We start from the raw sequence: 26,637 nt of genomic DNA, 5'->3' as shown, positions 1-26,637 counted from the left end.
TATTTTGACATTTTAAATAACCACATCAGCGAAGGTGGTACTTTTTTGTTATGGTCTTACTTGTAGTTGTTATGTAGTTGTTTATCATAGACGAAGCTTATTGGAGCTGGTATTTCTTCGAGGGTTTTCTGTACAGTTAAAGTGGTTTTGCACCAAACTTAGCTAGAAGCTAACTTCGCACACACGCTTTCAACAACAAGTTTAAGGTAGGAGGTTTTTTATCAACGTACCTTGTTATTTAACTGTAGGAAAATGAAGACGAAGAAGCCCAAAAACAAGCGTCTGTCCTCGGGACAGCACAAAAAAGACAAACGGGGCATCCATGTGAAAGGCAAATGGAAAGCCATAGAGCTGGATCCTAGTCTGTTCTCCGAGGAGGGCATGGAGGGTCTGGTGTGTTTTGAAGAGCTGACAAATTATCGTCTGGTTGACTCCGAGAAGACCGCAGCTACAGCAGCAAGGGAACTGAAAAAGGAGGAGGAGAAGAAGAAGAAGAAAGCGAAGAAAAGGAAAGTCAGTGAGGCAGAGGAGGCTGGAGAGAAAGGAGATGTGGAGAGCAAAGAGGGAGAGACAGCACCTGAACCAGCCAAGAAAAAAGCCAAGAAGAAGAAGAAGAAAAATAAGAAACTGGCTGCAAAGGATGCAGATAATGCAGCTGTCGATGTGACACAGAAGGATGCAGCTGCAGGTGACGAGAAAGGAGAAGATGAAGCACCTGAAGAGGACGCTTCAGAAGATACAGCAGTGAGTTCAGAGCCTGATGCCCAATCAAAACTCACAAAGAAAAGCAACAAACAGAAGAAAAAGAAACAGAAGCAGCAGAGAGAAAATGATCAAATCCAAGAGGTACAGTCAAACCAGGACTCTCCGTCAGAAAATCAGCCTCTGGAAAAAGAAAAATCCACTCAAGACAAAGTGGCACAGCCTCCCAAAAATAAAAAGCAGATCAAGAATTGGACAAATGCAGCTCTGTCTGGCTCTGATGGTAAAAATGCTGATGTGAGTGCATGGAAGGACTTGTTTGTCCCCTCGCCTGTGCTAGAGGCTCTCAGCAGTCTTGGATTTAGCTCACCGAGTCCAATACAAGCTCTCGCTTTGCCTCCAGCGATCAGGGATCGGATGGATGTGCTGGGAGCTGCTGAGACAGGTAAGATAAAATACCTTTTTGCAGCTTAAAAATATGCCCCTGAGTGTCTGTGAATTAAGCTAATGTGAGCACTTTTGTTACAGGAAGTGGAAAGACACTGGCTTTTGGTATTCCCATGATCCACACCATCCTGGAGTGGAAAAACAACTCCGAAAAGTCTGTTGACACTGAACCGACCACACAGGTGGAGAGTTTGTATTTACCAGCTGCAGACGAGTCCACCAAAGATGAGGGGGACGACATGGAGGCAGAGGAGGGTGAGAGCATCACAGAGCAGGAGGAGGGTGACACAGACGAACATGACAGCGAAGATGAACATGATGACACTGAAGGAAAAGATGATGAGAGGCTTGGGTGCGTTCAAGTAATCGAAAATGCAGAGTTTGACTTCGCTGCTGAGGCAGAAGAAGAACCTGCTGGTGGTCGCAGTCAGCCGCTGCTCGGACTCGTGCTCACTCCCACCAGAGAGCTGGCTGTTCAGGTCAAACACCACATTGATGCTGTTGCGAAATTTACAGGTAAGTCTTTCAAGTTTTTAATTAGCTTTTTTTTTTAAATAATCTGAATTATGAATGTCAAGATGCTTAAGATGTTTGTTATGTAGACATCAGGACAGCGATAGTGGTGGGTGGAATGGCACAACAGAAACAACGACGGATGCTAAAGCGGAGGCCAGAGATCATCATCGCCACTCCGGGACGTCTATGGGACTTGATCAAGGAGAGACATCCACATCTGCTGAACTTAAGACAGCTCAGGTAAAAATGCATTATTATTCAAAATGCATTTGTAATCTGCACCTGGCATAAGCATTAAGGATTTTGTGAGATGCAAGCAGTTTCAGATTGTGTTAAAATGTTTTAGAGAGACCCTGAGCACTGAATTTTCTCAAGCTTATACAGTTAATTGCACCAATTATTTTTATAATATGTGTTTACTAAATACATTAGACAACAGAGTTTTGTTAAATAAATAAATAAATAAATAAATAATGACACTTTTATGACCATGTTATGGACACAAGGGACTATATATTATATTTGACTACTGTTTTTTTCTACAATATAAAGAAAAACAGTAGTCAAATATTTTCATAGACTAAATATAGGTTAACAGATATTTGATATCTATAAACACAAAAGTTGCAAGACTGCATTTCAAGACTTTAAATTAAAACAAATTTCGCAGCATTCTCAACATACTAAATATAGTCTGTGGGCACTAATGGGTTAAAACAGTATGGAAATGCTCTGTTATAAACAGTACATGATTGGGCTTAAGAATAAACAATCCACCCATCATTAAGTACAGCATCAGCAGTAGTCAAATGTTAAATAAAGCAAAGACCCCTGGTATTGACTGCGTGCACATTATAGCTATTTGTGTGAAATACAAAAGCCAGAGGCAGAGGAAACAATATTTGCTGAACGCTAAACAGATACCAGAGGGGGTGACATTGTTTTTACTGAATGTAACAGAAAGCTAGATCAACATGAGAAACATCAGAAGTCTGATGAATCTTTCTGTGGCACTGATCACTCATAGAGGCTTGTTTGCTAGATTTTCATGCTTCTTTATATCGATAAATCTGGGTTGTGTTTCTCTGCAGGTGCCTGGTCATTGATGAAGCAGATCGTATGGTAGAGAAAGGCCACTTTGCAGAGCTGGAGAGTCTGCTGGAGATGCTGAACACCGTGCACTTTAATCCCACAAGGCAAACGTTCGTGTTCTCTGCCACGCTGACCATGGCTCGCAGCCTGCCCACCCGCCTCCTGCAGAAGAAGAAGAAGAATCTGGACCAGAGGAGCAAACTGGAGATTCTCATGGAGAAAGTGGGGATCAAGTCCAAACCCAAAATCATTGACCTGACCAGGAAGGAGGCGACTGTGGAGACTCTGACTGAGACCAGAATCCACTGTCAAAAGGAGGACAAGGACTTCTACCTTTATTACTTTCTGCTGCAGTATCCTGGCCGCACCATGGTGTTCGCCAACAGTATCGACTGCATCAAAAGACTCAACTCCCTGCTGGTTATCTTGGACTGTACTCCACTGCCTCTTCATGCCAACATGCACCAGAAACAACGCCTCAAAAACCTGGAACGCTTTGCAGAGAGGGAGAGGTGAGGTTTGCACACACTTGCAGTATTGTTTGCCTCTGGGTTAGGTTAGTAATTGTGTTCTTATGATAAAATGTAAAAACCTGTTAGCTGCAACTAAGAGCTTAAGGGTTTTATCTGGTGAAAAGTCCGGGATTATGTTTCCCATGCCTAGTTCCAACATTGAGAGTTTCATCATAATGCATATTTACAAAATACATTTGTAACTATAGTGGTTTGGCAAATTAAAACAAGTTCCTCTAGTAGCACAAGATTTTCAAGTTTTGAGATTTAATCAACAGTGGGAGGACAGACATGAAGTTTCAAACAGGAGTTTTATTCATTCCTCAAAGTGGAAGGTGAAGAAACAGTTTCACTTTGTCTGTACATGTTCATGTGTTGCTGCCATCTTGGCAAGGTCTCTTAAAGTTAAAAAATAAAACCACAGTGAAAGTAAAAAAAATATACTCGAGATCATTTAACACAGAATCTGTATTTGGTAACTTTGAGATTATTTTCTAGTTCTTGCAGCAATCTCTGTCATAGAAAGTGATTAACACCTGTGTTCTTAAGTCGTAGTTGCAACAAAACTCATTATTTGGCATCGCTTTAGTGGCTCAACTCAAAACTCTACGAAGGTGACACTTGAATTTCAAAACTTCATTCACAGTTGTGTCCTGCTGACGACTGATGTTGCAGCTAGAGGACTGGATATCCCAAATGTTCAGCATGTTATTCACTACCAGGTAAGCTTTTTTAATTGTTGTCCGTAGCATTTTTTTTTTTTTAAAAATCCGCTTACATTCACGTAACATGAGTATCATCCTCAATAAACATGAGTAACTGTTGCACAAACCACTGAGCCATGGTTCAGCCACTGTTCTATAGATGTTATCCTGCAACATATGGATGAGCACAGCCTTGGTGTACCTGGTGTAATTATTTGTACTTATGTTCCTCTGTGAACATCAGGTCCCCAGGACATCTGAGACTTACGTCCATCGGAGTGGCAGAACAGCGAGAGCTACCAAAGAGGGCCTGAGTTTGCTACTAATAGGCCCAGACGACATGATGAACTTTAAGAAGATCTACAATAATCTCCAGAAGGACGAGGACCTTCCCATGTTCCCAATAGAACTCAAATTCATGGAGGCCATCAAGGTGAGATCCAGCATTACGTCCTGCCTTCATGTAGTTCTACACAGCCACACCTAACTTGTGCTATGCCAACACCGGAGGCGAATTTGCGATTCTTAGGCGAAGACTTGATCTGCAGTACTCTGCCTGACTCTTTCTCTGATTTGCTTATCCTGATATTCTTACCCTAACCAATCCCACCCCTCTGTCCTAAACTTTACCAACTCAACCAACAAGACTACACAGCTACACAATCAGAGGGAGATTTGGGCGGGTCATGCCTTCACCAGGAAACGCAAATTTGCAATTTTGCAATCTACAAATCTGCACAAAGAGGTAAAACAGCTCTGGGCTGTTTGTATTTCAAACCAATCAGTCTTTTTGGGGCAGCACTAAGTCCAAGATGCAGCAACTGTGCCCTTGCAAAAAACTGTCAGGAGTAAATTTAGGAGTCTTGGTGGAACATCTGCTCATGGAGAGGTGAGCCCTGGTATTAAAATGGCTAAATCCCCACAAAAGACAAACACTGCATAGAGCATTGAAATTTTTTTAGTGTGGATGTTGCTAACCAGGAGGTGGTTGCTGTTTTATCACACACAATGCTAAAGTGAAGTGTGCAGACAGGTCTCGCCATTCAGGACAAGTTAAACACGGCGACACAGAAAGCGTGTTACCATCTGAAATAGGCAACTAAGGACAGACCTATACCCACAGACTACATCCTTTGAGCCAGACTAGCCTTAGTTTGACATTAAAGAGATTATATTTTGATTATTATTGTGGAATGCTTTCCTTCACAGGAGCGAGTAAACTTGGCCAGACAGATTGAGAAGATCGAGTTTCACAACAGCAGGAAGAATCAGCACAACTCCTGGCTGAGACAAGCGGCAGAGGCCATGGAGATGGACCTGGATGATGATCTTTTAATTGGTAAGACCAACACAACACAAAATCTCCTGAACATGTTCCCTTTAATTAAAAAGTATACAAATACAGACGACTGAATATCCCATCTGTGTCTACAGGCAGAGGAAGGGATGAGGAGGGGGACAGAGAGCAGCAGAAGGTGGTGAAGGGGATGAAAAAGCATTTGAAGCATTTGATCTCCCAGTCTGTGTTCAAGAATGTGATAAAGACAAAGTATCCCACTCAGATGGGGAAGCTCTCCCTGCCTCAGATGCCTCTAGCGGGGAGGGAAAGCGCCCTCACCCAAGTTTCAATACAGAAGAGGAAACAGAAGTTAAAGAAAGGTGGTCCGTCACGGCAGAAAAAGCAGAAGAAACCGCAGCAGCAGTAACATGTTAATGGAAATGTGCATTTAAAAGGCAGTCTTATACAGGATTTGTGTGATTGTTGATTGATGTAATTTTTTTTTTTACATACATTCAATTCATGAAATACTTGTTGCACAGTGCTGTACACTGCAATACTTTATAAAAATCTGTTTTCATGAAGTGTCCTTACTTGGGATTTTATTCAACCACAGTCAGTGTTCCTGAGTTGCGTCGAGTCCTCGAGGATCTCTGGTCAGTGTTGTGGTCGCGGGTAGAGAATGTTATAATGTGACGTTTGGTAGAGAAGGTGCAGGGAGGGCTCAGCACCCTCTGGAATGACGTGGTGAGCCAACTGCTGTTCGTCACCCTCCATGGAGACGATGTGGATGCAGATATCCAGGGCCTGCGACAGAGCTAAGATGTCCACGTGGTCACACTCCATCGCCATGGCCTCCACTTCCTGAATGAAAAGAGCGCAAACAGTGGTGTTAGGTCCGTGCGTCCAAGGCTTCAGCCCTGAATGTTTTATACACAGCCCCAGACCTAAATATGTATGCCATGTAAATGTTTCAAAAATAACAATAGGCCTAATAAAAAAGTCCCGGATCTAATAATCTGTTATTCCTTTAAATACTTTTACATGTATAAATGTACTTTGTTATATTCCACCATAGTTACGTAAACAGACTTTTTTTCAGCTCTGGTCAATAAAATTTTGAATGACAGCAGTTTTAAAGTATCTTGTTTCTACTCAATACTTCTGTCTTGCTTTTTATTTAAACAAACTGAATTATAAAAATAAGTAAAGAAATAAAACTAAGAATAATAATGAACTCAATATTAATTTCTAACAACTACTATTTTATGTCTAATAATTAACAGTCATACCATAGTCTGGAAAGTTAAAAAAAAGAAAACTTTTCTACGGGTAAATAAGGTGCCAGAGTGCTTAGAAAAGGAATCAAAATACAACTTGTGGTATCTGTATGCATCAAAAACAATTTCACAAGGGGGACCCCCCCAACCCCAGCAGAGGCCCCCAGTGTCCTCAAATCCTAGAAACGTCCTTACCAGACCCCACAGCTGCATTTGCCTGAACTATCCTTAGTTCAAAACTAGGTGTACTATTTTTTCACTAGATGGCAGCAACACTTTGTTACTAACTTGATGACAGTAGACGAGCAGATTGGGCGCCTCCACAAAGTTACAGAAGAAGTCCGCCTGGTTTTGTAGGTGTGCTGAAGTGAGCAGCCTGAGATACTGCACCACGCTGTCAGAGGTCATCTGCTCATTAAAGAGCCTGAGCAGCGTCTCTTCCTGCTCCTCAGCCTGGCACTGCTCCACAACATGTACCACCTTCAAGAGAAAAGACACGAAGGTATTTTCACAGTTCAACAAAACAGTTCCCTCTAGTTCTACAAGTTTGCCTCTAGTGGTATAATTATCATTCCCTGCACCTTTTTTAAAAGTAGAGATCCAGTAGCAGACTAACCACACTTAAAGGGGAATGTGTGTCTTTTTTTTTTTTAAAAAAAAAGGTCCATCCTGAAGAGAGACTGCTACAGCCGCAGCTGTAAAACAACAAACTGCAATGTAATCACTCTAGTCAACTGTGCAACAACAATTTATGTCCATTTAAAGTGCCTTTGTGTCACCAACAGGCTAAGATTGTTATTACAACTCTCTGAAAACATTATACAACCTATGACGTCTTTTTATGATTTTTGGACGACAAACTATAGTATGACATTTTTTATGATTTTTGGACGACATACTGAAATATGATGTTTTTTATGATTTTGGTCAACATACTATACTATGACGTTTTTCTAAGCTTTTTGGATGACATAGTATAGTATGGCGTATTTTATTATTTTTGGTCTACATATATACTATGACATTTTTATGATTTTTTTACAACATACTATATTTTGTTGTTTTCTATGATTTTTGGCTGACATACTATGGTACGAATTTTTTATACATACTATAGTATAACGTTTTGTATGATTTCTGTGTAACATACTATACTACCACGTTTTCATGATTTCTGTACGTCATACTGTACTATAAAGTTTTTATGATTTTTGGACAAAATACTATACTATAACATTTTTTATGATTTTTGACAACATATTATACGATGACATTTTTTATGATTTTTGGACTACATAGAATAGTAGAGTATATAGAAAGTATAGCTTAGTGTTGTTTAAAGATTTTTAATGTCATGGCTGAATTTTTTGGACATTGTGGACATGTCCCTGAAATTTCAGAACAAGACTTCACTTTGAGGCCAACTTGGTTACATGAACAAACACATAGGATCTGTGAAAGGCAAAGAAAAACATTTTATTTCCCTATAGCGTCTTTTTCTAATATTGTCAAATGTGTATAATAACAGCCAGAGCCTGTCAGTGGCAAAAACAAGCACCTTTAGTGGACATAAATTGCTAGTGTACATTATTAGTAGTGATTACATTGGAGCTTGTTTCACTGCTGCTAAGCCTGCAGTGGTCTCTCTCAATACTGGACCAATTTCAAAAAATGTGGTCTCCATTAGTCACAAAACATGGGGACATAAGGTCCAGGTTTAAAATTACATGAGTGTCCCATTAACAAAACCATCGCAGTGGTAAGGAGCCACTTGCGTTTATCAGTTCCTAATGGATGAGTGCCAAAAGGCTTCATGATACAACAAGCCCAGTTGGTTTAGACTTGCAGTTCATTCACACATATCCAAATTATTAGAACTTGATCTATTTTTTACTATACATCTCATTCTATGCCTTTAGGTGTTTATTATGTCATCACACTAGTTTTGTAAAAGCATTGTTGAGGCGTAGCCAAAGGCCAAAACTAACCTACCGAATCTACTTGTCTTTTGCCTAACTTTGTTTTATCGCTTGACGCACATTAATTTCTGAAAGATTCATTTACAATAACATGCATGTTGATGGAGATTCAGGCTTGTAAACATGTGTGATTTACTGATGTAAGGATACCTAGTAAGTACAAAAAAAGTGTGACTGTGGTAGGAAATGCATCATTTACTGTGTTCAGGTGGTGCCTGAAGGTACTCTCGTCAAACCCCGCAGAAGAAAAATCTTCACAGGTTTGAACGATTTTCTCCTTGAATCTGAAAGTGAAACCGACGAGACAAGGCCACCTTAGATTTTAAGTGACCTCAGTTTGGACAAGCAGCAGCGATGATGTTGACTGACCTCTGTAAAGCCCTGGCATTGTGTAGCAGAGACTCCAAGTGTGCAAAGCAGAAAGCTCTGTAGAAGCAGTTCCCATCTCCGCGCACTTGTCTGACGGTGGAAAACTGGCTGCTTAAATCCTAACAAAGGACAACATGTGATTATTATGCGGCGTGAGTTAAGAGGGGTGACAAAATGACCACCTCAATATCATACTTTATATTTGGCACCCGGCGTTTGCTCAGGAAACAGCGAAGAAATGTCCTCTCGGCATGAGACGAGGCTGCCTGCCTCCATCTGTCGACAAACAAACAGCTTTACTATTTTGAGAACAAAAGGCAGTTTTAGGGGTCGACTGACCGCACGACATACCTTCGTATTTCAACAACATGGAAAAAATGCAAGGAAACGTAATTACAGTTAGGAAAGACTCCGCGCGTCAAAGATGTGTGTCACAACATTGTTTCAATCTTATTTCCATTTTCTGAAAACCGGATGTTTGCGTGTACCACGTGCCCGTGTTAAAGGGACAGTGCAGGGTTTGTTAAATTCCGGGTGTCAAACCTCCCGAGGAGGACAGCCTGAAAACTAGCTTCAAAAAGAAAGCAGTGTAACCTGTGTAAGCTCAAGCATGTCATCTCACAATTAGCCTAATATTAGCCTTTTTCCATCACAATAGTGAATAATAGTGCTATAAAATTAAATACATCTACATCTAAGTCCTTGCTCTTTTGTCCTCCTCATCTGTTTACCTGATTGTTTCCCCTTTTAATTGTGTTGCCTTTTGTTTTTGTTGGGTTTTTTTTAAAATCCCCTTTCTCTCTTCATTTTTAACATAACGGTACTCCTATTGTTGCTGCTTAATAATAATATACAAAGAGTTACAAACTGTGGTAGAGAAATACATAATCAATCAAATTATGAATATTCCATTTAAAAAAACAACACAACTCAGTCACAAGTAAAAATCCTCAAAATCAAAATCTCAATTTTTCATACAAAAATACACCTGTTATCAGCAAATTATTCTTAAAGTATCAAGATGAAAATGATGCATTTAATTGTATACAAGTATAAATTGTACTTATGTAGTCTACAGCGAAGACTTGATGTATTCAGTTGCATTCCACCACTGCACATTCTTGTATTTGTTATTGTAGTTGTGTTCAGAATTTCCCTCTGAAATGTAGTGAATTATGAGTATAAAGTAGCATATAAATGTTAATACTCAAGTAAAGTACAAATATTAAGCCAGCTATAATACCTGAGTAAATGTTCTCAAAGCCTGACAACACAGGGACACAGATAAACCCCTGAGATGTATGTCTGAACATGTTTTTCAACTTTTACTGCATTGCAACATAATTGGTGATCACAGTCTGCACAAAACCTGTGCAGCCGCGTCTGACAATATGGAGCGGGCAAGAATCAACAATCTGCATTGCTGCTATTGTTTGGTGCCTCTTGCTGAAACACGGACTGTTTGTTAAATGATACAGGACAGAAAATGTGAGTGGCTGCAACATTTGGTTCTGCATGATATGTATGATTTACAACAGGAAAGTTACGATTATCTCTGCTACACTGATTATATTTACTGTATTAAATAGATAAAATGCCGACTATCACAAAAAAGAGAAAACTGCATACTTACCATTGCATATGCCATTTGATGGCTATTACCTTGTGTATGAAAGCATCATTTGATTGTAACAATTTTATTTTAAAATGCAACAATGATTCCAGAGATTCACATTTTCAAAGTTCTGATGCTCGAATACACTTGATTACCTTGTTTTCAAAATCAATAAAAGATGTAGGTAAAAAAATATAGTGCATGACATTTTGTAATAGGAGTTTTATATGGTGAAACTCAAAAAATAAGTGTCACACCACTCTGATATGTTTACAGAAATATTTTTGACATTAGTTTCACTTACTGGCCCATTTTTTCAAATGCATCTTACATTCTTTATCATTAGATGCCATTTACTTAGTTTTGATGCTGTGCTTTCTTTTTTTAAAATTGCTTCCAAGGTCAAAAATGAACCTTTACACTCCACAAAATCTTTATAATTAGATTACTGTGAGCAGTAAGAGCATGATTTGTTGTAAAAGTTCTACATCAGCTCATTGTCCCACTCTTTCTACTGACTTTACTGGAACTTTTGATGAGTGTTTTACTGCCGATACTTTTCATTGACCCTCTCTCTCTTTTGTCTGTCAGAGCTGTTCTGCTCGTCATTGCAGACCCCGAGTCCATCAGTCTCCTCGCTCTCCTCTCTGTGTCCGCCTTGTCCAGGATGTACTCCTGAAATCATACCCTTGTTAGTTTCAGGTAGGTAAAGGAACATCAATTACTAGTATTTCGATGTGAATACTAACTCCTTGAAACCTGGCCAATTGGCTTGATTTCTTTCAAAAAATGGGAAGAAGGCATTGAGCAATTTAAAGAAATATCCCAAAATTAGCAAGAATTTAGTAAAAAGCTACAAGTAAATTACCTGAAAATTCGTTAAAAAAACAAAAGAAAATCAAAGTTCAAAAATACAAGGAAGTAACCTGGAATAAATTATAAAAATTTTGTAACAGAATTTAGGTATGTAATTCTGATCATTATAAATATAGTTTTTCCCTATTTTCTTCTTTTTTTCGCAAGACATTTTTCCCTACCTTTTTTAATAATTTTTTTTATAATAATTTTTTTTTAAATAATTTTTCGCGATGTACTAATTTCTTACAATTTCCATTTCTTACCAAGTTGCTAATTACCTTTTTCCCTTGTTTGTTTCTTTTATTTTGAAAACACACCATTTTTCTCAGGGTTCACAGGTTCAAATACTTGTGAAAGGCGTCTGAAAGCAGCTTAAGTCATATTGCTCTAGGTAACCAACTACTTTCCTCAGACATTACCTTCACCATGTCCATCTTTGTCAGTACATCCATGTTTTCCAGAGGTCCATATGCTGATAGATAACACTGCTCTGCAAGGTTGTGTATGGCCATTAGCAAGGAACCCACTTCTTCAACCTGTGTTAACAACACATATGACAACATTTCTATCTAATAATCCTATGATTTTATTATCTAAGGAACATTTCATAGTCCTGAAAACATACCTTCTCTCTGGACAGGCCTTGCTCCATCAGCAGGTTAACCTCCGCCTGCTTGTTCTTCTCTTTCAGGGTTTCTAACTCACCCTGGAGTTCAGACAGTTCCTTATTGTCCATCTGCAACACGCACACAAAACTATTAAAAGGTTGTTCATTCAAGTACTGTCGGTGGAAGAAAAGTAGCTGCAAGTATCTGTATGTCTGACCATTTTTTTAACACTGTGGTCCTGCTTCATGATCTGCAGCTGCCGCTGGCCCTGCTCCACCTCCTCCTCCAGATGGCCCAGACGCTGCAGAAGCTCCCGATGGGTGATGGACAGGGTTTCGTGGCGCCGAATAATGGGCATAACCAGAGATTCAGACCCATTATCAAGATGAGCTGGAAGAGATTGTGCAGTTTAGTCCATCTTACAGCCAGTGGGTAATTAACGCTTTAGGATAAACAGAACATGTTAAAGAAAACGTTTGCTCATGGAGGCCAATAAAAGTCAATTCAACTTACTGTTGGGGAAATAATCAAGTGTTTTCATCAAGTAGTCCTCATAAATTTTGTACTTTGCCATTCTGTCCTTGAAAACTTGCTGTCTGTAAATTGAAATATGGTCAAACTGAGACCAGAAAGTGACATAATGAGCATCACTCAAACATTAAGGCTTTGGTTTAGAGGTCTCACCTGACTTTAAGTTGTTTCAACTGTTCTGTCAGGTCTTCAATCTCTCTCTGTTTTGAAGCGTTCAGGTCCCGTGCAGCCTCATACTTCTTCAGTGCTTGGCTCCGCTTCACTTCATTTTCAGCCACAAACTTTTCAAACTTTACTGCCCTCTCTTTAGTCTGGAAAAAAAATACATGCGTATTAGGCCGCTGTCATCAGTGGATGTCTAGCTCAGAATCATTCAAGTAGTTTCGGGAGGGTTCAATTCACCTGCTGTAGTTTTATTTCCAGTTCAGACCTCCTCTGAGCCAGAGCCTCCACGCGGTTCTTAAACTTTTGCCGTTTGAGTGCAAGTTGCTGATTCACCTCCTCCAACTCAGCCTGTTTCTTCAAAACCAGGGTCTTTTGCAAAGTGTTCACTCCTGCCTCAAGGAGTCTGCTTGAAGTCTGAAACATTTTTTTTTTTCAAAAAACAAACAAAAAAACTCATTCCATGTACTAAAACTGTGGTTCTCAACCTTTTTCTTGGGTTTGCAAGTGAGACAGTGAGCAGGAGTTCATCCACAAAATAAACTATCCACCATTTTTCTGGGAACACTCTGCAGCTCCCTCCAGGGCCCCTGTGGGTCCCTGATTGAGAACCACTGTACTAAAACACCTTAAAAGCAAGTCATCACAAGCCACAACAATTACTTTTGATATAATATTGTGTAATTTCCCTAATGCACAACTTCACTCTTTTTTAACACATGCTGACTTATTCTGTCTTACCTCGGTCACAACAGGTATGTAGTTGACATTTTCCTCCTTTCTGTGTCTGAAAAGAAAATTTGAAATGAGACATTTATATATGGGTTGTTAAAGTGACTGCTTGTCAAATAATTGATAACTATAGACTTAATAATAATGATATGCCCTATAATAATAATACTAATAATATCTTTATTTACAAGGCGCTTTTCAAAACAAGTTATAAAGTGCTTTACATTCAATTAAATACTAATAAACACATAGTTAATAAAACGTTACGCTACCTGCAACAGACGACAACAAAACAACAAGTCTAAAGTAATGAGTTGCAGGCCTACCTGCTGTCTTCCGGTTGTGTTACAAAAACGTTTCTTATTCTGTTTTCCACCTTCAGTTTTAGACGGGGGTCGCTGTTATCCAAGACAGGAAGGGAATAAGTCGTCATGTTTTGTTTTGTGTTGTTTTTTCTTGCAAATATATATCGTCCCGGAATCCTGATGAGTAAACAAGTCCTGCAGTTATTCCACGTTCGCGCGACCAAGGAGGAGGCTCGAGGGTCTTTTCCGGATGTTTTCCTGGTTTTGTGTAGCTGTTGCCTGGAAACCGCCGGCGAGACAACAGGGAATGCGCCGGGATCGTTTCTCCGTTGTCATGGTAACCTCCGGAGAGGCGGGTCACTGACTGACTGAATGAGACACACACAGATGGGATGGTCCGAGGTCCGAGACGAGGTGAAAATTAAGAGCGCTCACTCCTCTCTGATTCCCGGGAACTATGACCGAGTCTGAAGTCCAGGAAGGTTTGGGGTGCACTGTTTTACTGTGTTCACAGCTCACCTAATAAATTCTGCTTCATTGTTTAACCGGTGAGATTTGCTCCACGATTAACCCAATATTGACGTGGAATAATAATGATAAAAATATACTATCAACAAAAAAAAGCCTCCTACTTTTCCAAATTCCCACTAAAGATCCCCTTCAAAGTTGTTACAAAGCATTGGAAGTGCAGATCATAAAAAACAAACAAACAGAAAAGACAAAAATGAAACAAAATGGCAATATCAAAAATGGATGATGACCTCAACTCAACTCAACTTTATTTATAAAGCACTTTAAAAACAACCACAGCTGAAACAAAGTGCTGTACATAAATAGACAAAACAATGCAGACATAAAACCATTTAAAAAAATAAAAATAAAAATGGATGAAATAAAACAGGTATAAACACTAAGATAATTGTTTCATTATTTTTTTAAAAAAAACAATAACTAAAAACAAACCATAAAACACTCAAACAGGAGCAGAGTCTCATGCAGGGATGAAAGCCAAGGAATAAAAATGGGTTTTAAGACGACTTTTAAAAATGGACAGTGAGGAGGCTTTAATGTGGAGGGGAAGGTCGTTCCACAATTTGACCTATACTTAATGAGTATAAACTGCATGTTCGGAAAGGAGTAGGAGGAAGTATAAACTAATTATTTACCCCTTATCAGCTAAACAGTTAATTGATTCTTGAACTTAGTCTTTAACTATACATACACTTACATATTTACACACACAGACTCACATACATACACACACATATTCATATACTTACATATATACATACACATATATGCATACACGTGTAAATATACAAAATGATATGCTGAACTCTCATTTAGCCACTTGTTTGCAACCACCTTTTTAAAGAGACCAAAAGGCTTCAAAATTCACTTGAGGTGTATATGTTTTGAAAGTAAAATAAAAACATATAGTATAGTACAGATTATATATAGACTTTTTTTCTGTGACATAATTTCAATTATTAAATTACTATAATTATAAATACAATTTTCAAGACATTTTTTCCCTGTCTTTGAGGTAATTTTCAACAATTCTTCCCTTTTTTTAAAAACTGTTTATTAGGTAATTTTTATGTCACGATTTTATAATTTCTTGCAATTTGTGGGACATTTTTTGTCAAATTGGTTATGGCTTTTTTTTTTTTTTTTCAAAAGTATCAAACCAAATTGTCTAGCTTTCAAAGGGTCTTATAGCTTTTTAAAGGGGGCCCAATGTAACAGAAGAAAATTGATGTTGATCCAGGTTTCAAAGGGTTAAGATATTAACATATTGGATGGTTGAATCTACATTAGTTTTCCAAGTGAACTTTTTTTCCCTCAAGCAGACATTATGTCTTGATATGACCTGAAAACTGCAGGCCTACCTAATAATATTGATAAGGGCTGAACTTAGCTTCAATAACTCTGCTGCTAGTTCACTGACCAGGCTTGCTGACACTTAATGGGGCAGAGACGTGCTTAACAGTTGTAATAGTTACACCTGTGTTTCACCTGCTACGTCACGTGAAGTGCCTGAAAAAGGACTGTAATTAGTGTGTTAAAGAAAGACTAAAGCTGTTGTGTTAAGAGGAAAAATTCCATGGGAACTTCCCATATTTTGAAAATGTAATTTGTTGAACCACCTCTCAGTATCTTGTTCAACAACATCCCCACACTAAATCCATATGATGGTTATAGCTCAGATTTAGTTGAAACTAGACAAGTACTGATTCAACTTTGTGGTACTAATGTAGTGTTGATGTATAATTATATCATTTTACATATTTCACGATATCCGTTTGTCCATTTATATTAATGTGAGTGGAGGGCTCAATATTGGTTTTATATCCGCTAATTTGGATTTTAATTATATAAGCAACTAATGTATGTTAATTTGTTTATGTATGTAATGATCAATTAGAGCTAAGAGTAACTGCCATAAAAAAAACCTTGGGTTTATTTTTTATGAATAAACGGTTACAAATAAGAGTGTGTCTGCAGTTCCTTTCACATTTCAACCGAACATAAAAGTAACAGTAAATCACAGTTTGTTTTGTGCTACCTGGATTCAAACAATAACAACAGAGTTAAATACCCAGGTTTGTCTTTGCTGCTCAAAAATGTGTGGCTCCTCAGATATTGTGAAATAGCCTCAGAGCTCATCTGCAGTCTAGTTCCTCCGGCTGTAAATAGATACTCAGATAGACTTGTTTGTTTCAAGTAAACCAGAGACCACTTCCAGTTTAGACACAGGAAGCATTTTCACAAAAACCTCCGAAGAAGGGATTGTGAAACAAAAATCAGCCGTCATTGTTGTGTGCACATTTTCACACTTCATTGTGTGACAGAAGGGGCTTATGCAACAGGAGGATACTCTTCCTTTTATAAAGGTGGATCAACACATTTGTGATGTGAAAGCAACTTCTGTGAATGAGGAGGAGGAACACTGTCATATGGTGAGTTGATGTCTTTGAATTAAATCTTAAAGTTTTCAAACAGTTTTTGGTCATCCAAATCTGCTCAAATATCTCTCTGTGTGTGCATTTTTTAATCTTAGTTTAAATTTTAAGTTGAGCAAATAATCTGGAACTCCAGCTCTGTGTTATTCTTATGCCCACTCTGTGCTGCATAACTCATAGTAACACTACATACAGCCTCACCTCAGTGTTGCGTCTGGAGCAGCAGCATCAAGTGGAATCAGTTGAACATGCCCTTAAAAGGCAGCTATCCTCATCGCCTGAGCTGCTGCTCTCTCATGTCTGCCAGTGCAGATCTCAGCTCTGTCAAATGTTCTCTAATTCATACAGTATGGCTGTAGAGTGTGTGTTTTTTATGCTGTGTATGTTGGTATGTTATCTTTTGTTTTAGGGACTTTGCAAACCTGTTTTTACAAGCGTTTCTAGAAGTGTTCTGACTTTGGTTTTCTGATCTGTTGTTCTGGATCTCTGGTGTATGGAGAAGACAGCAGCACACTGTTGGACGTCCCGCTCTACAGACTGGACAACACGTCTCCTGCTGTGATGATCGCAGTCAGCAGATCCAGGTCTCTCTACCAGAGACTAAACAAGGATATCAAAGACAGGCTGGCGGTCTACTCCCTCAGTCTCAACACTTCAGCAAACTCTACTGTAAACTCGCTCAGGTGAGGAAACATAATATTATTTTTAAAGTCACTTCTTTTTAGGAAATACTTTTTAGTATGAGATTTCCCTTTGCCAATGTTAAAAACCTGACTAATCCCTTTGAATTCTTCAAATTAGTTATTTTATGGGGTTTAAAATAACCTCTGTTTATCCATATTATATATAAATCTCAGTTAAGTTAGTTAGTATTTTTTTTTTAATGGCATTGTTATGAATTGCCATAATGGATCACCATAATGTATTATAGAAAGAAAAAACAAAGAACACTAAAGGTTTTTTGTTTGTCCTGGCTTTCTTATGTAAAAACGTGGGTATTTGTGAGATTGATTAAGAGCCGACACTGAAATATACATCTGCAGGTTTTAACTGTTGATACTACAGGAATTCCCTTTAAATGCAATAGGCACGTGTCCTGTCAATCACCAAACACCTCCCTCTTGTGGAGAAACTGCAGCCCGCTAAAACGAACAAGTGTGATGGTGAGTGAGTTACAAGCCAGTATGCCAACATTTAAAACTATTAGGAAGCATTAAGTTAACTCATACCTGGCAGTGTGCCTTGAACTGAGTTGAGTGTCATATGTTTTCATGTTCTTATTGTGTAAGGTGATGTGCATTTCTCTCTACGATGAAGCAACAAATCTATTTAACTTTTTAACTTATATAACTATTTAACTGTATTTAACTCTTAACTACGGCAAAAGTGGTACCTGCAAAATGGTCTTCCTTTAAAACTTCATACAGGACTCCACTGGTCTCCATCACGATCTCACTGATAGGACTTCAGCCGATCCGATAGTGGAAGCTTAGAGACCTGAATGATTCTGCTATAGAGAAGAACAAATTAATATGTGTCTGCAACAAAAGATTTTATTTGAAATGACAAATGACAATCTTTAGCAATTAATTCTCTATACCCATAAAGGAATCGCAGCGTAACTGACAGCCCGTCTGATACTGATGGCCCTCCTCATTTTCGTGTCCTTCTTGCAAATGAGTGGCTCCACCTTTCCAAGTGTTGTAAAGTCTTCCACGTTCCTCCTCAGAAACTCTCAGAAACTTCTTGGGTCATTCTCCTATATTTAGAAAAACAGAAATAAACACATCTTTGACACTATTTGAAAACTCAATCTGTTACATATTGTACCCAAGATGACTTTTGGTAAAAACACTGGAGTGTTAGACACAAATTCTTGTTAATCATAACTGCTACAAAGCAAATAACGCTATGGAAGTGCTTTTAACATGAGCAAAGATAACAGGACCCTCAAATTGTCATGCATATATGTACACTCCACTTATAATGATTGTGTGGCTATAGAGTGTTTAGCTAGTGTAAATGCATTATTTTCATTCATTTTTTAAACATATTATTATTATTTTTAGAACACAAGGCTCACAATGTTACGAAAAAAATCAGTTTTGTATATACACAGCAGTCAAAAAGTATGATCAGTCGGCCGGGCCCAAACCCACCTCGCACATACATGTCATAAAAAGGACGTTTGATGTAAGAGCATACAGAGGTAGAATATAACTGTAAAAACATGGTTAGAGTAATAATTACATTATAAAAGAGAAAAAAGAAAAAGTTAAATAAATAATAATAATATCAACAAAATAAAACAAAAAATAAAAAATAAAAATGTTGACAATGACTGTATCCTGAATGGTGGAGTATATTGTCCTCTGACTCTCATAACAGCGTACAGCCTCGGTGGTATTAGGAAAAAGGTATAAGGTATCAGGAAATCTCATATTCTGCTCATTTATGATATTTAATGACAAAACTTTGGCATTTAAGAGCAGGCTCTGTCAAATGCCATAGCCTAATGCGAGGTAATGTGTAAAATGTGAATCCATATGCTGTCACTTCAGTGATACGTTAGCGGTCAGGGAAAGGACATGACACTGTCCTGACAGTTTTCTAGATTTCAATAATGATAATAAAAACTAACCGATATTAAAACATTCCTTTGTATCCTCATATACCAGAGTGACATTAAACAATTCTCAAAAGCTAATCTTTTTTTCCTGCGGGGGACCCTCTGTTTACGTATAGCGGCGCTTGCGGAGCAACATACATAACGGCTATTTGGGGCTAATTTTCTTGACATGTTATCACATTCTTACCTAAAGTTGTACTTGTAGGACAGACAGTCCATGTTGTCTTCTTAGTGACACATAGAGATTGGTCCACGGTGGGTTTTTTTCCCCCTAGTTTTTCTTTTTCTTTTCAGAGCACAAGGCCGCTAGCATCACACATAGGGATTGTGCTGTAGCCATGACTGACCTGACGACCTATGACCTCGCGCGTGGTCGCCATGACCGCAGATGACGTCATGACGATAGCATACGATGAGTGGTCAGGATCACACTTGTAATTTTCTCACTATATGCTTTATAATAGATCCATGCTATATGCCCTCAAAAGGTCTTAATTTTGAACCCTTTGAGGAGGTATATGAGGGGAAATTATTTGCGAGGTAAAAGCTTAAAGATTAGATTAAAACCAGTGCTTCATATTTACGTTTTGAGATAAATACCTGGGGTATACAATTATCTCTTTTTTTCTGTTGTGCAAACATTACCGAAGCACAAATTAGAGGTTATGGTCATGCCTGTAGCCACGATTGAGGGCCAAGAGGCCATGTCCTCAGTATACACACAAATTACATAGGGTGGGTTTTTAAAGGTTTAATTGTCCTATTTTAGATTAAAAGGGGCTCTATGCATCCTCCAGGAGTCAGTAGCTGAAACAGGTGCTTCTCAGATGGAGGACAGCAAACTTTGAAGGGATATTGAGGGATACTGTGTCTAAACTCAACTTCTAATAGTTGAATAGCTCTGTGTAGATCCAGGAAATGCTAAAGTGAAACTAATGATTAATGCATCATAGTTGATCATCTATCCATGTTGAAAAATAAATAAATAGCAATGTGTTAAATACGATAATATTTTTCATGTAGATTAGCCATGTACATTATAATCTGTAAAATATGACAGAAAATGGCTTTGTACTGATGCTTGTTAAAACTTGTTGTAAATAAAATGCTCTAGTGTGGAGTTGATAGAGTAGGGGGTGGGGGGTTTGTAGGATGGACACAAGCCACTGGCGGGGCAGGGAGGACCCAGCTAGCAATTTTTGGTTCTGAGAACGGTGCCGCGCAACCAGTGTTTTACTAACATTTTCAGTGGCAAGTTTTCTTTTAGTTCCCAGACCGTTCTTCTTAAAGTTCAGGAAACACTCTCTATAAAAATGTTATTTTTCATAATTTCCATTCATATTTTTTTTCAACATATCATATTACATTTTTTTTATAAAAGCCCATTTTATGATCTCTCACCTCTCAAAATCACCAAAACATCCTCAGAATATTTGTACTTGTAACAATACGTATCAGTTAGCATTTAACCTTGCAGGGACATGATTCGAAATGATAAACATTCTTTCAAGTTTTTTTTGAACATTAGATTAAAATGTTTTCTTTAAAACATTATTGCAACTTGAAGGTAACGTTAGCCAATGGGGATGCAAATACAGGCAAACTGGTCAGGTATAGTGGGCATGCACCGTAAGGGTGGGTGGGATGGCAGTGGGGGACTCCAGACTAATGGCCCCACTATTTCTAAAAATCTTTGCAACGGCCCTGACAACTGTATAATCCATTTGAGTTTAGGATCATACAGCTACCCTCTCTCTTAGCAAAGATAAAGAATTTAATCAAAACAGTGAGATTAAAATAACTGTTGACACATACAGTAGTCTACGGACTACAATGTCTGTGGCATAAAAACATGAGTAGTGTCTCGTGTTGCAGCGGGTGTAGCCTATCGCTAATCTTCTGTACATTGTTGTCCCCGTGTTTTGTGTTTTTCCTCTTGCACAAGGCCTCTTCTTCCAACAGTCCCCTTTAAAATGAGTGTTTTTTAATTATCTGGTTATTTAATGTGGACAGCAGCCAATGAAACAAAGGCTCCACGCAAAGAAAGACATCTCGGCTCGGGCTGCATTATCTCTAGCGCCGTTCGCCTTATCTCTGGATGTCCGAGTCTCTTGACATATATGGATAAACCCGTCACCCCGCCGCCTGATAATACAGTCCCAAAATAATCTGAGAGAGCAGCTGAGCCCCGCTCGGCGCTGCACGCTGCCGCTGAGAGAGGAAACACCGCCGTCAAATCTGCCATCAGTAATGACGAAATTCAGCTATTCTGAATACTTATCTCAGTTTCGTAACGCTGGAGGTAAATGTAATAATGTTCAGGCGAGACTGCGAGGAGATAGGAGCGGAGGAGACGGTCAGAGCGACGTAACGTCAGCGCCGGAGTGAGTCTTTTGTTGTTGGGGGCTGTTTGACACTGAGGCTGCATGTGATTGTGGATGTGTGTGTGTGCGTATTGGGGCTCCTTGTGCGCATATGAGGTCTTTTGTGCGACGTGTTTAATTTTTTCATCATTGTAATAACACACCATACCAATTACAAATGCTTATTCAAATAAAAAATGTACAAAATTTAAGATAATCACCGAAATATAAAGATTTAGGATCCATGGCTGCATAAAAACTACTGCCCTCAAACAGTGCTGATGTCTTTTTTTTCTCCATGCATTATAATTTAATATTAAGGTGGGGGAAGTAAATATTGAACATATCAAAAAATGTCATTAAACACGTTTCGCATTTGGATATTCATATGAAATTTAGATCAGATATTGGTTGATAAATATACAAATGCAGCATGAATATAACTGCATGTAAGTAACTACTACAGATATTGCTCCTCTTCGGGATTTTTTAAATAATAAAAAAAAAGGGGGAACAAAAGTCACAAAAAAACAAAACAGTGCTGATGTTTGTCTAGATTTAGTCAGTTAAAGTCTGTTTTTCTCCCTGTTTTTCAGGGATGTTGAGCCAGTGGTCTTTGCCATCAGGAGAGGGGATGTAAAGGCTGTTAATGATCTGGCAACATCCGCTCCTCTCAGTCTGCTGAAGGAGAACAAAGATGGGTGGATACCTCTACATGATGCTGCCTTCTGTGGACAGACAGAGTGCTTGAAGATCCTACTGCGGGGTATAATATTAGCCTTTTTAATAGTGTTGAAGACCATACTAACCGAGACCAAGATTTGACCAAGAGTAGAGTGTGCTGAAACTGAGACAAAACCACAACTGATTTACGTGACTGGCTGGATTTGAAGAAGGAAGATTTACATCCTATCACAGTAATTACATTAACAAATAATCTATTGTGGTCTCGGCCAGTCTCGACTAAAAATGCAGAGTCCGTTATGTCCAAGACTGAGACAAGACCAAATCAAAATGCATTTGATTCTGAGACAAAACCCTCTAAAAGTGGTCTTGACATCACTGTAAGGCGGTCATGAAGTCCCTTCTTCATGCCCCTTTGCATCTTTACACAAAATCAAATGATGGCAGTGTTATTCTGCTCTAGTGTGTGATTTTAGATAGCATGCCAGCATCGCAGAAGCAAAAGAGGCATTACATTTAACAGTGACAATCTCTAATGTGACATAAAACATGCATATCGGCATGGCAGTAACAGTAATTTACTGTCCCTTTTATGTTGTGCAGATCTCATCCTCTGCTCAGAGGGTAAGGAGCTCCAGATTCCCATTGTTTTCCCAGTTTGAGGACATTTTCAGCCGCTGTTCTTCTCCTTTGAGTTACCTGCTAACTGCTATTAGCTGCTTTTTAAATCTCCCGTAGTGGGTTGCACATATAATGCGTCATCAAAACATCGCACCCGTGCCACCCATGATCCCATCCTGTCAGCTGTCCTCTTTCCACACATGGTGTTTTAGCACTGTTACTACCTCCTGTGTCAGTTTAAAGGCCAGACAACTCTGTCCCCCATTTAGAGATTGCACCCTTTGTACACATTGGCGCGATATTCCCGCTGTGAACAAGCAGTATAAAAGGGGCTGTTGAAAGCAGCCTAAAAGAGTGCATTTGTTCAGTGAAATCACATTAGCTCAGTGTGACAATATAAGCCAGAAAAACAAAGATCTTTTTCTGCTCCAGCCCATCCAGGTTCGGTAGACAAACGTACCTTGCAGGAGCAGACGGCCTTGCTGCTCGCCGTGTCTTGTGAACACTTGTCAAGTGCGCGCTGCATTCTGGAAGCAGGCGCAGATCCCGACATCAGCAGCAAGAACAAAGAAACCCCTTTATACAAAGGTACAGCTGTGAAATCAATTGTACACAACAGAACTATTTAGAGAGTATCGATTACCATATGACAGCCACATGACTCTGTGTGTCTCTGCAGCCTGTGAGTTGGAGAATGTGGACATGGTGAGTTTAATTATGTCCTACGGGGCCACTGTGAACCAGCGGTGTGGTCAGGGCTGGACAGCCCTGCACGAGGCTGTATCGAGAAACAACACGGAGATCTGTGAGATGCTAATAAGAGCCGGGGCTGCCATCAATCCGGCTAATACCTACAGCATCACACCGCTCATTGTAGCAGCTCAGCAAGGACAGATGAGGGCACTGTGCTACCTTATTGAGAAAGGTACTTTCTGCACAAAATTTTCCTCCTTTTTCATGTGTCTGATCCCCATTTAAAGGTTGTAAAGCAACATTTGTTTTCTGTAGGTGCAGATGTGAACATGCAAACGTGTGATGGTGTCACAGCGCTGCATGAGGCCAGTAAAAATGGCCACAAGGAAAGCGTTGCAGTGTTGCTGATGAAAAACGCAGATGCAAACAAACCCACTAACTCAGGTCTGCTTCCCTTGCACATTGCTGCTCAATATGGACACCATGAGTAAGTAACACCATACAAAATGTGTGGTTATAATGTACAATAGGAGTTTTTTTTTAATGTAGCTTTGAGAAGAGCTATAAAATATGCTTTGTTCTGCTGTCTTAAAAGGATAGTTGAGATTTTTTTTTAAAGTGGGGTTTTAAGGGGTAGTCATCCATAGACAGTACATTACATACAGTAGATGTTAGTCAGCATGGCCCCAGTTTGGAGAAGCAGGCAGGAGTCCAACATGGAAACTAAGCAATGTACTGCTGTGGAGGGCAACACAAAACAAGCAACAAAAAGTATTTTAGCCACCCAAAACAAGTTCCTAAAGCATCAATATCAGTTTAAGTGTACGCTATATTGAGAGTATTTTCACTGCTTTACCTTATTGGGAGATAGTAGTTTCCAATGGCAAAATGAAGCTGTTACGATAGCTCTCTCTTTAAAGCCAGATTTCATTGAGAAAAACAGTGATTTTACATAATTGAACACAGGAGCTGCTGGTTTACCTCTGCCTTGATCAGTTAGTTTGTTTGTGTTATTGTGTGACTTTGGCGGTTAAATGGGTTAGATCGGATTTACCAAAGTCACATAATAACACTAAATAACTTACTGATTGAAGCAGTGCTTGACCTGCTGGCAGCTGTGTTCAGTAAGCTAAAATGACTGTTTTTGCCCATGGAGTCTGGTAGCTTTGACAAGAGCATACATGAGGTCATACAATGAAGCCATTACCAGTTTCCCATCAGAACAAGCTGTCTGACATTTAGCCATGAAAATACTTTCAAAATAGCATACAATTAAATGAATGTAGATTTTTTAGGTGGAACTTTTAATAGATGGATAAAATACGTTTTGTGGTTGACCCCCATCCACAGCAATACATTCCTTAGCTAACATGTTGAACTCTAGCCTGCCTCTCTAAACTGGAAGGAAACCAACTGAAATTCGCTCTATATAACACACTGACGTCATACAACCCAACTTAAAAAAATCCAAACAATCCCATTAATATATTTTGTATCCTCATGTGTCTCCAGGATTGTGTCCCTCCTCATCTCAGTGACAAGCCGAGCTATGCTGCGCCACAGTTGTGTCACCCCCCTTCACCTGGCAGCAGAGCACAACAGACACACTGTGGCAGCTGTGCTACTCAAGACAGGTGCAGACGTAAACGCCACACTGGCCAACAGTCACTCCATCCAGTATGCTGATAGACGCCTGACAGCCCTCTACTTTGCAATCGCCAACGGCAGCACCAAGACAGCAGAGGTGTTACTGAACGCTGGCGCTAGTCTAACCCTAGACCCAGTCAGTCCTCTCCTGATGGCTGTGCGGCAGGGCTGCATCAGCACTGTGTCTTTACTGCTGGAGAGAGGGGCAGACGTCAATGCCAGGCTACCCTCTTATCCTACGACCTTCCCTTCTGTTGTTGCACTTTGCCTAAATAATCTGCCTCTACTCAAGTGTCTTTTGGACAATGGCTGCGATGCTCTCTCCTGTTTTACCTGTGCATATGGCTGTGCCCCTCACCCAGCGTCAGGAGCATCAAACACAAGAGCTGTTGGCAGCAGTGGATTTGGTTTGCAGAATGGCAGCATGCTTCCTTTCAACTGCAGTGAGACACCAGAAAGAGCAACACAGGTGTGAAAACAAGCAAAAGCAGCAACAAGGCTTTCCAATTGCTAAATTTGTATTTTTTATAGTAATATTTTTTCTCTTTTTTTCAGTTCTGTGAGTGGATATCAACATCAGTTATGTGTCAATGGGCCGGACCAATCCTAGACGTGCTGCTTGAGCATGTCGGACATGTTCAGCTGTGTAGCAAGCTCACTGAACTGCTCGACAGCCGAGAAGAATGGCTTACTGTGAAGAGGAAGTCATGTAAGCATCTGAAAAAAATCTTGTCATCCTGACATGCAAACATGCCTGTCTGCTTCTCACTTCCTCATACATGCGTACAATGCAAATTTAGAAATCCTCTTTATCTTTTCTCTTGTCCAGTGTCACCTCGTCCACTGATGCACCTTTGCAGATTCAGGATTCGGACCCAAATGGGACAACACAGACTGAAATCTCTCAGAAGTCTACCTGTGCCAGACAGAGTGATCCGATACCTGAGCCTGGCTGACTGACTTTAAAATGAACTTCAAGCAGTATAGGCCTAAGAGATGTGACTAAATTTATCATGTTGTGTCTTTTTTTAGCTGAATCTGTAAATGCAATTCTCTATGTATAAAATATCTATTTATAACATGTGTAACGTGACAGCAAGTCTCTTTAATGTGTCAGTCAGAGTGTTTTGTAGTCTCACAGAAACGCTCAGTGAAAGCAAAAAGGATCTAATGCCCAGAGGAGCTCTTGAAAGAAAGTTGTATCATTTATTTAAAAATTAAAGTTTCAAACGTGCCTATCAAACATTACTTTGACAAAGAAAAAGCGATCTATGTCCCGCATTCTATTGTCATAGCTGAAAGAGAAAACTAAAACAGGATGTTCTCATTCATTTGCATGACTT

At 39.3% G+C, this 26,637-nt stretch overlaps 4 protein-coding genes and 1 long non-coding RNA gene across 11 annotated transcripts; 3 read left to right on the top strand and 2 right to left on the bottom strand.

The window, feature by feature from the left end:
• The first annotated feature begins 252 nt into the window (after nucleotides 1–252).
• ddx24 (DEAD (Asp-Glu-Ala-Asp) box helicase 24) lies at nucleotides 253–5,711 on the top strand. Its single transcript, XM_042500555.2, has 8 exons — nucleotides 253–1,147; nucleotides 1,231–1,665; nucleotides 1,752–1,905; nucleotides 2,757–3,269; nucleotides 3,916–3,991; nucleotides 4,218–4,406; nucleotides 5,183–5,312; nucleotides 5,408–5,711. The coding sequence occupies exons 1-8, from the start codon at nucleotides 253–255 to the stop codon at nucleotides 5,677–5,679; spliced, it is 2,664 nt and encodes an 887-aa protein (XP_042356489.2). The 3' UTR covers nucleotides 5,680–5,711.
• Nucleotides 3,562–9,411, bottom strand: LOC121953448 (ubiquitin thioesterase OTUB2-like). 2 transcript variants are annotated; one of them, XM_042500560.2, is made up of 6 exons: nucleotides 9,278–9,411; nucleotides 9,076–9,156; nucleotides 8,881–8,999; nucleotides 8,711–8,795; nucleotides 6,821–7,012; nucleotides 3,562–6,116 (listed from the first exon to the last, which is right to left on the bottom strand). In XM_042500560.2, the coding sequence occupies exons 2-6, from the start codon at nucleotides 9,154–9,156 to the stop codon at nucleotides 5,910–5,912; spliced, it is 684 nt and encodes a 227-aa protein (XP_042356494.1). In that variant the 5' UTR covers nucleotides 9,278–9,411; the 3' UTR covers nucleotides 3,562–5,909. The 2 variants fall into 2 exon arrangements, with proteins under 2 accessions (XP_042356494.1, XP_042356495.1); XM_042500561.2 differs by having other exon boundaries at nucleotides 9,232–9,367.
• Nucleotides 9,412–9,775: 364 nt separating this feature from the next.
• LOC148187461 (uncharacterized) lies at nucleotides 9,776–12,352 on the top strand. Its single transcript, XR_015778677.1, has 3 exons — nucleotides 9,776–10,368; nucleotides 11,087–11,197; nucleotides 12,218–12,352. It is a non-coding gene; the product is annotated as an uncharacterized LOC148187461 (long non-coding RNA).
• On the bottom strand, nucleotides 10,562–13,846 carry ccdc197 (coiled-coil domain containing 197). The gene is made up of 9 exons (XM_042500558.2): nucleotides 13,713–13,846; nucleotides 13,396–13,441; nucleotides 12,895–13,071; nucleotides 12,646–12,803; nucleotides 12,475–12,557; nucleotides 12,179–12,351; nucleotides 11,979–12,089; nucleotides 11,773–11,889; nucleotides 10,562–11,170 (listed from the first exon to the last, which is right to left on the bottom strand). The coding sequence occupies exons 1-9, from the start codon at nucleotides 13,817–13,819 to the stop codon at nucleotides 10,985–10,987; spliced, it is 1,158 nt and encodes a 385-aa protein (XP_042356492.2). The 5' UTR covers nucleotides 13,820–13,846; the 3' UTR covers nucleotides 10,562–10,984.
• A 290-nt stretch (nucleotides 13,847–14,136) lies between these two features.
• On the top strand, nucleotides 14,137–26,542 carry LOC121953790 (ankyrin repeat and SOCS box protein 2-like). 6 transcript variants are annotated; one of them, XM_088087491.1, is made up of 9 exons: nucleotides 14,137–16,654; nucleotides 17,160–17,340; nucleotides 22,246–22,415; nucleotides 23,387–23,542; nucleotides 23,634–23,879; nucleotides 23,963–24,134; nucleotides 25,160–25,763; nucleotides 25,850–26,003; nucleotides 26,124–26,542. In XM_088087491.1, exons 2-9 carry the CDS (start codon nucleotides 17,219–17,221, stop codon nucleotides 26,252–26,254), a joined length of 1,755 nt encoding a protein of 584 aa, XP_087943617.1. In that variant the 5' UTR covers nucleotides 14,137–16,654; nucleotides 17,160–17,218; the 3' UTR covers nucleotides 26,255–26,542. The 6 variants fall into 6 exon arrangements, with proteins under 6 accessions (XP_087943617.1, XP_087943616.1, XP_087943620.1 ...); XM_088087490.1 differs by having other exon boundaries at nucleotides 17,157–17,340; XM_088087494.1 differs by lacking the exon at nucleotides 14,137–16,654 and adding an exon at nucleotides 16,743–17,045.
• The last annotated feature ends 95 nt before the right edge of the window (nucleotides 26,543–26,637 follow it).

The sequence above is a fragment of the Plectropomus leopardus genome, chromosome 14 (genome assembly GCF_026936395.1).
Source record: "Plectropomus leopardus strain MGB_pleo_1.0 chromosome 14, ASM2693639v1, whole genome shotgun sequence".
NCBI classification, from domain to species: Eukaryota; Metazoa; Chordata; class Actinopteri; order Perciformes; family Serranidae; genus Plectropomus; species Plectropomus leopardus.
Note: the sequence above shows the minus strand (reverse complement) of the source record. Positions and strands in the feature narration are given on the sequence as shown.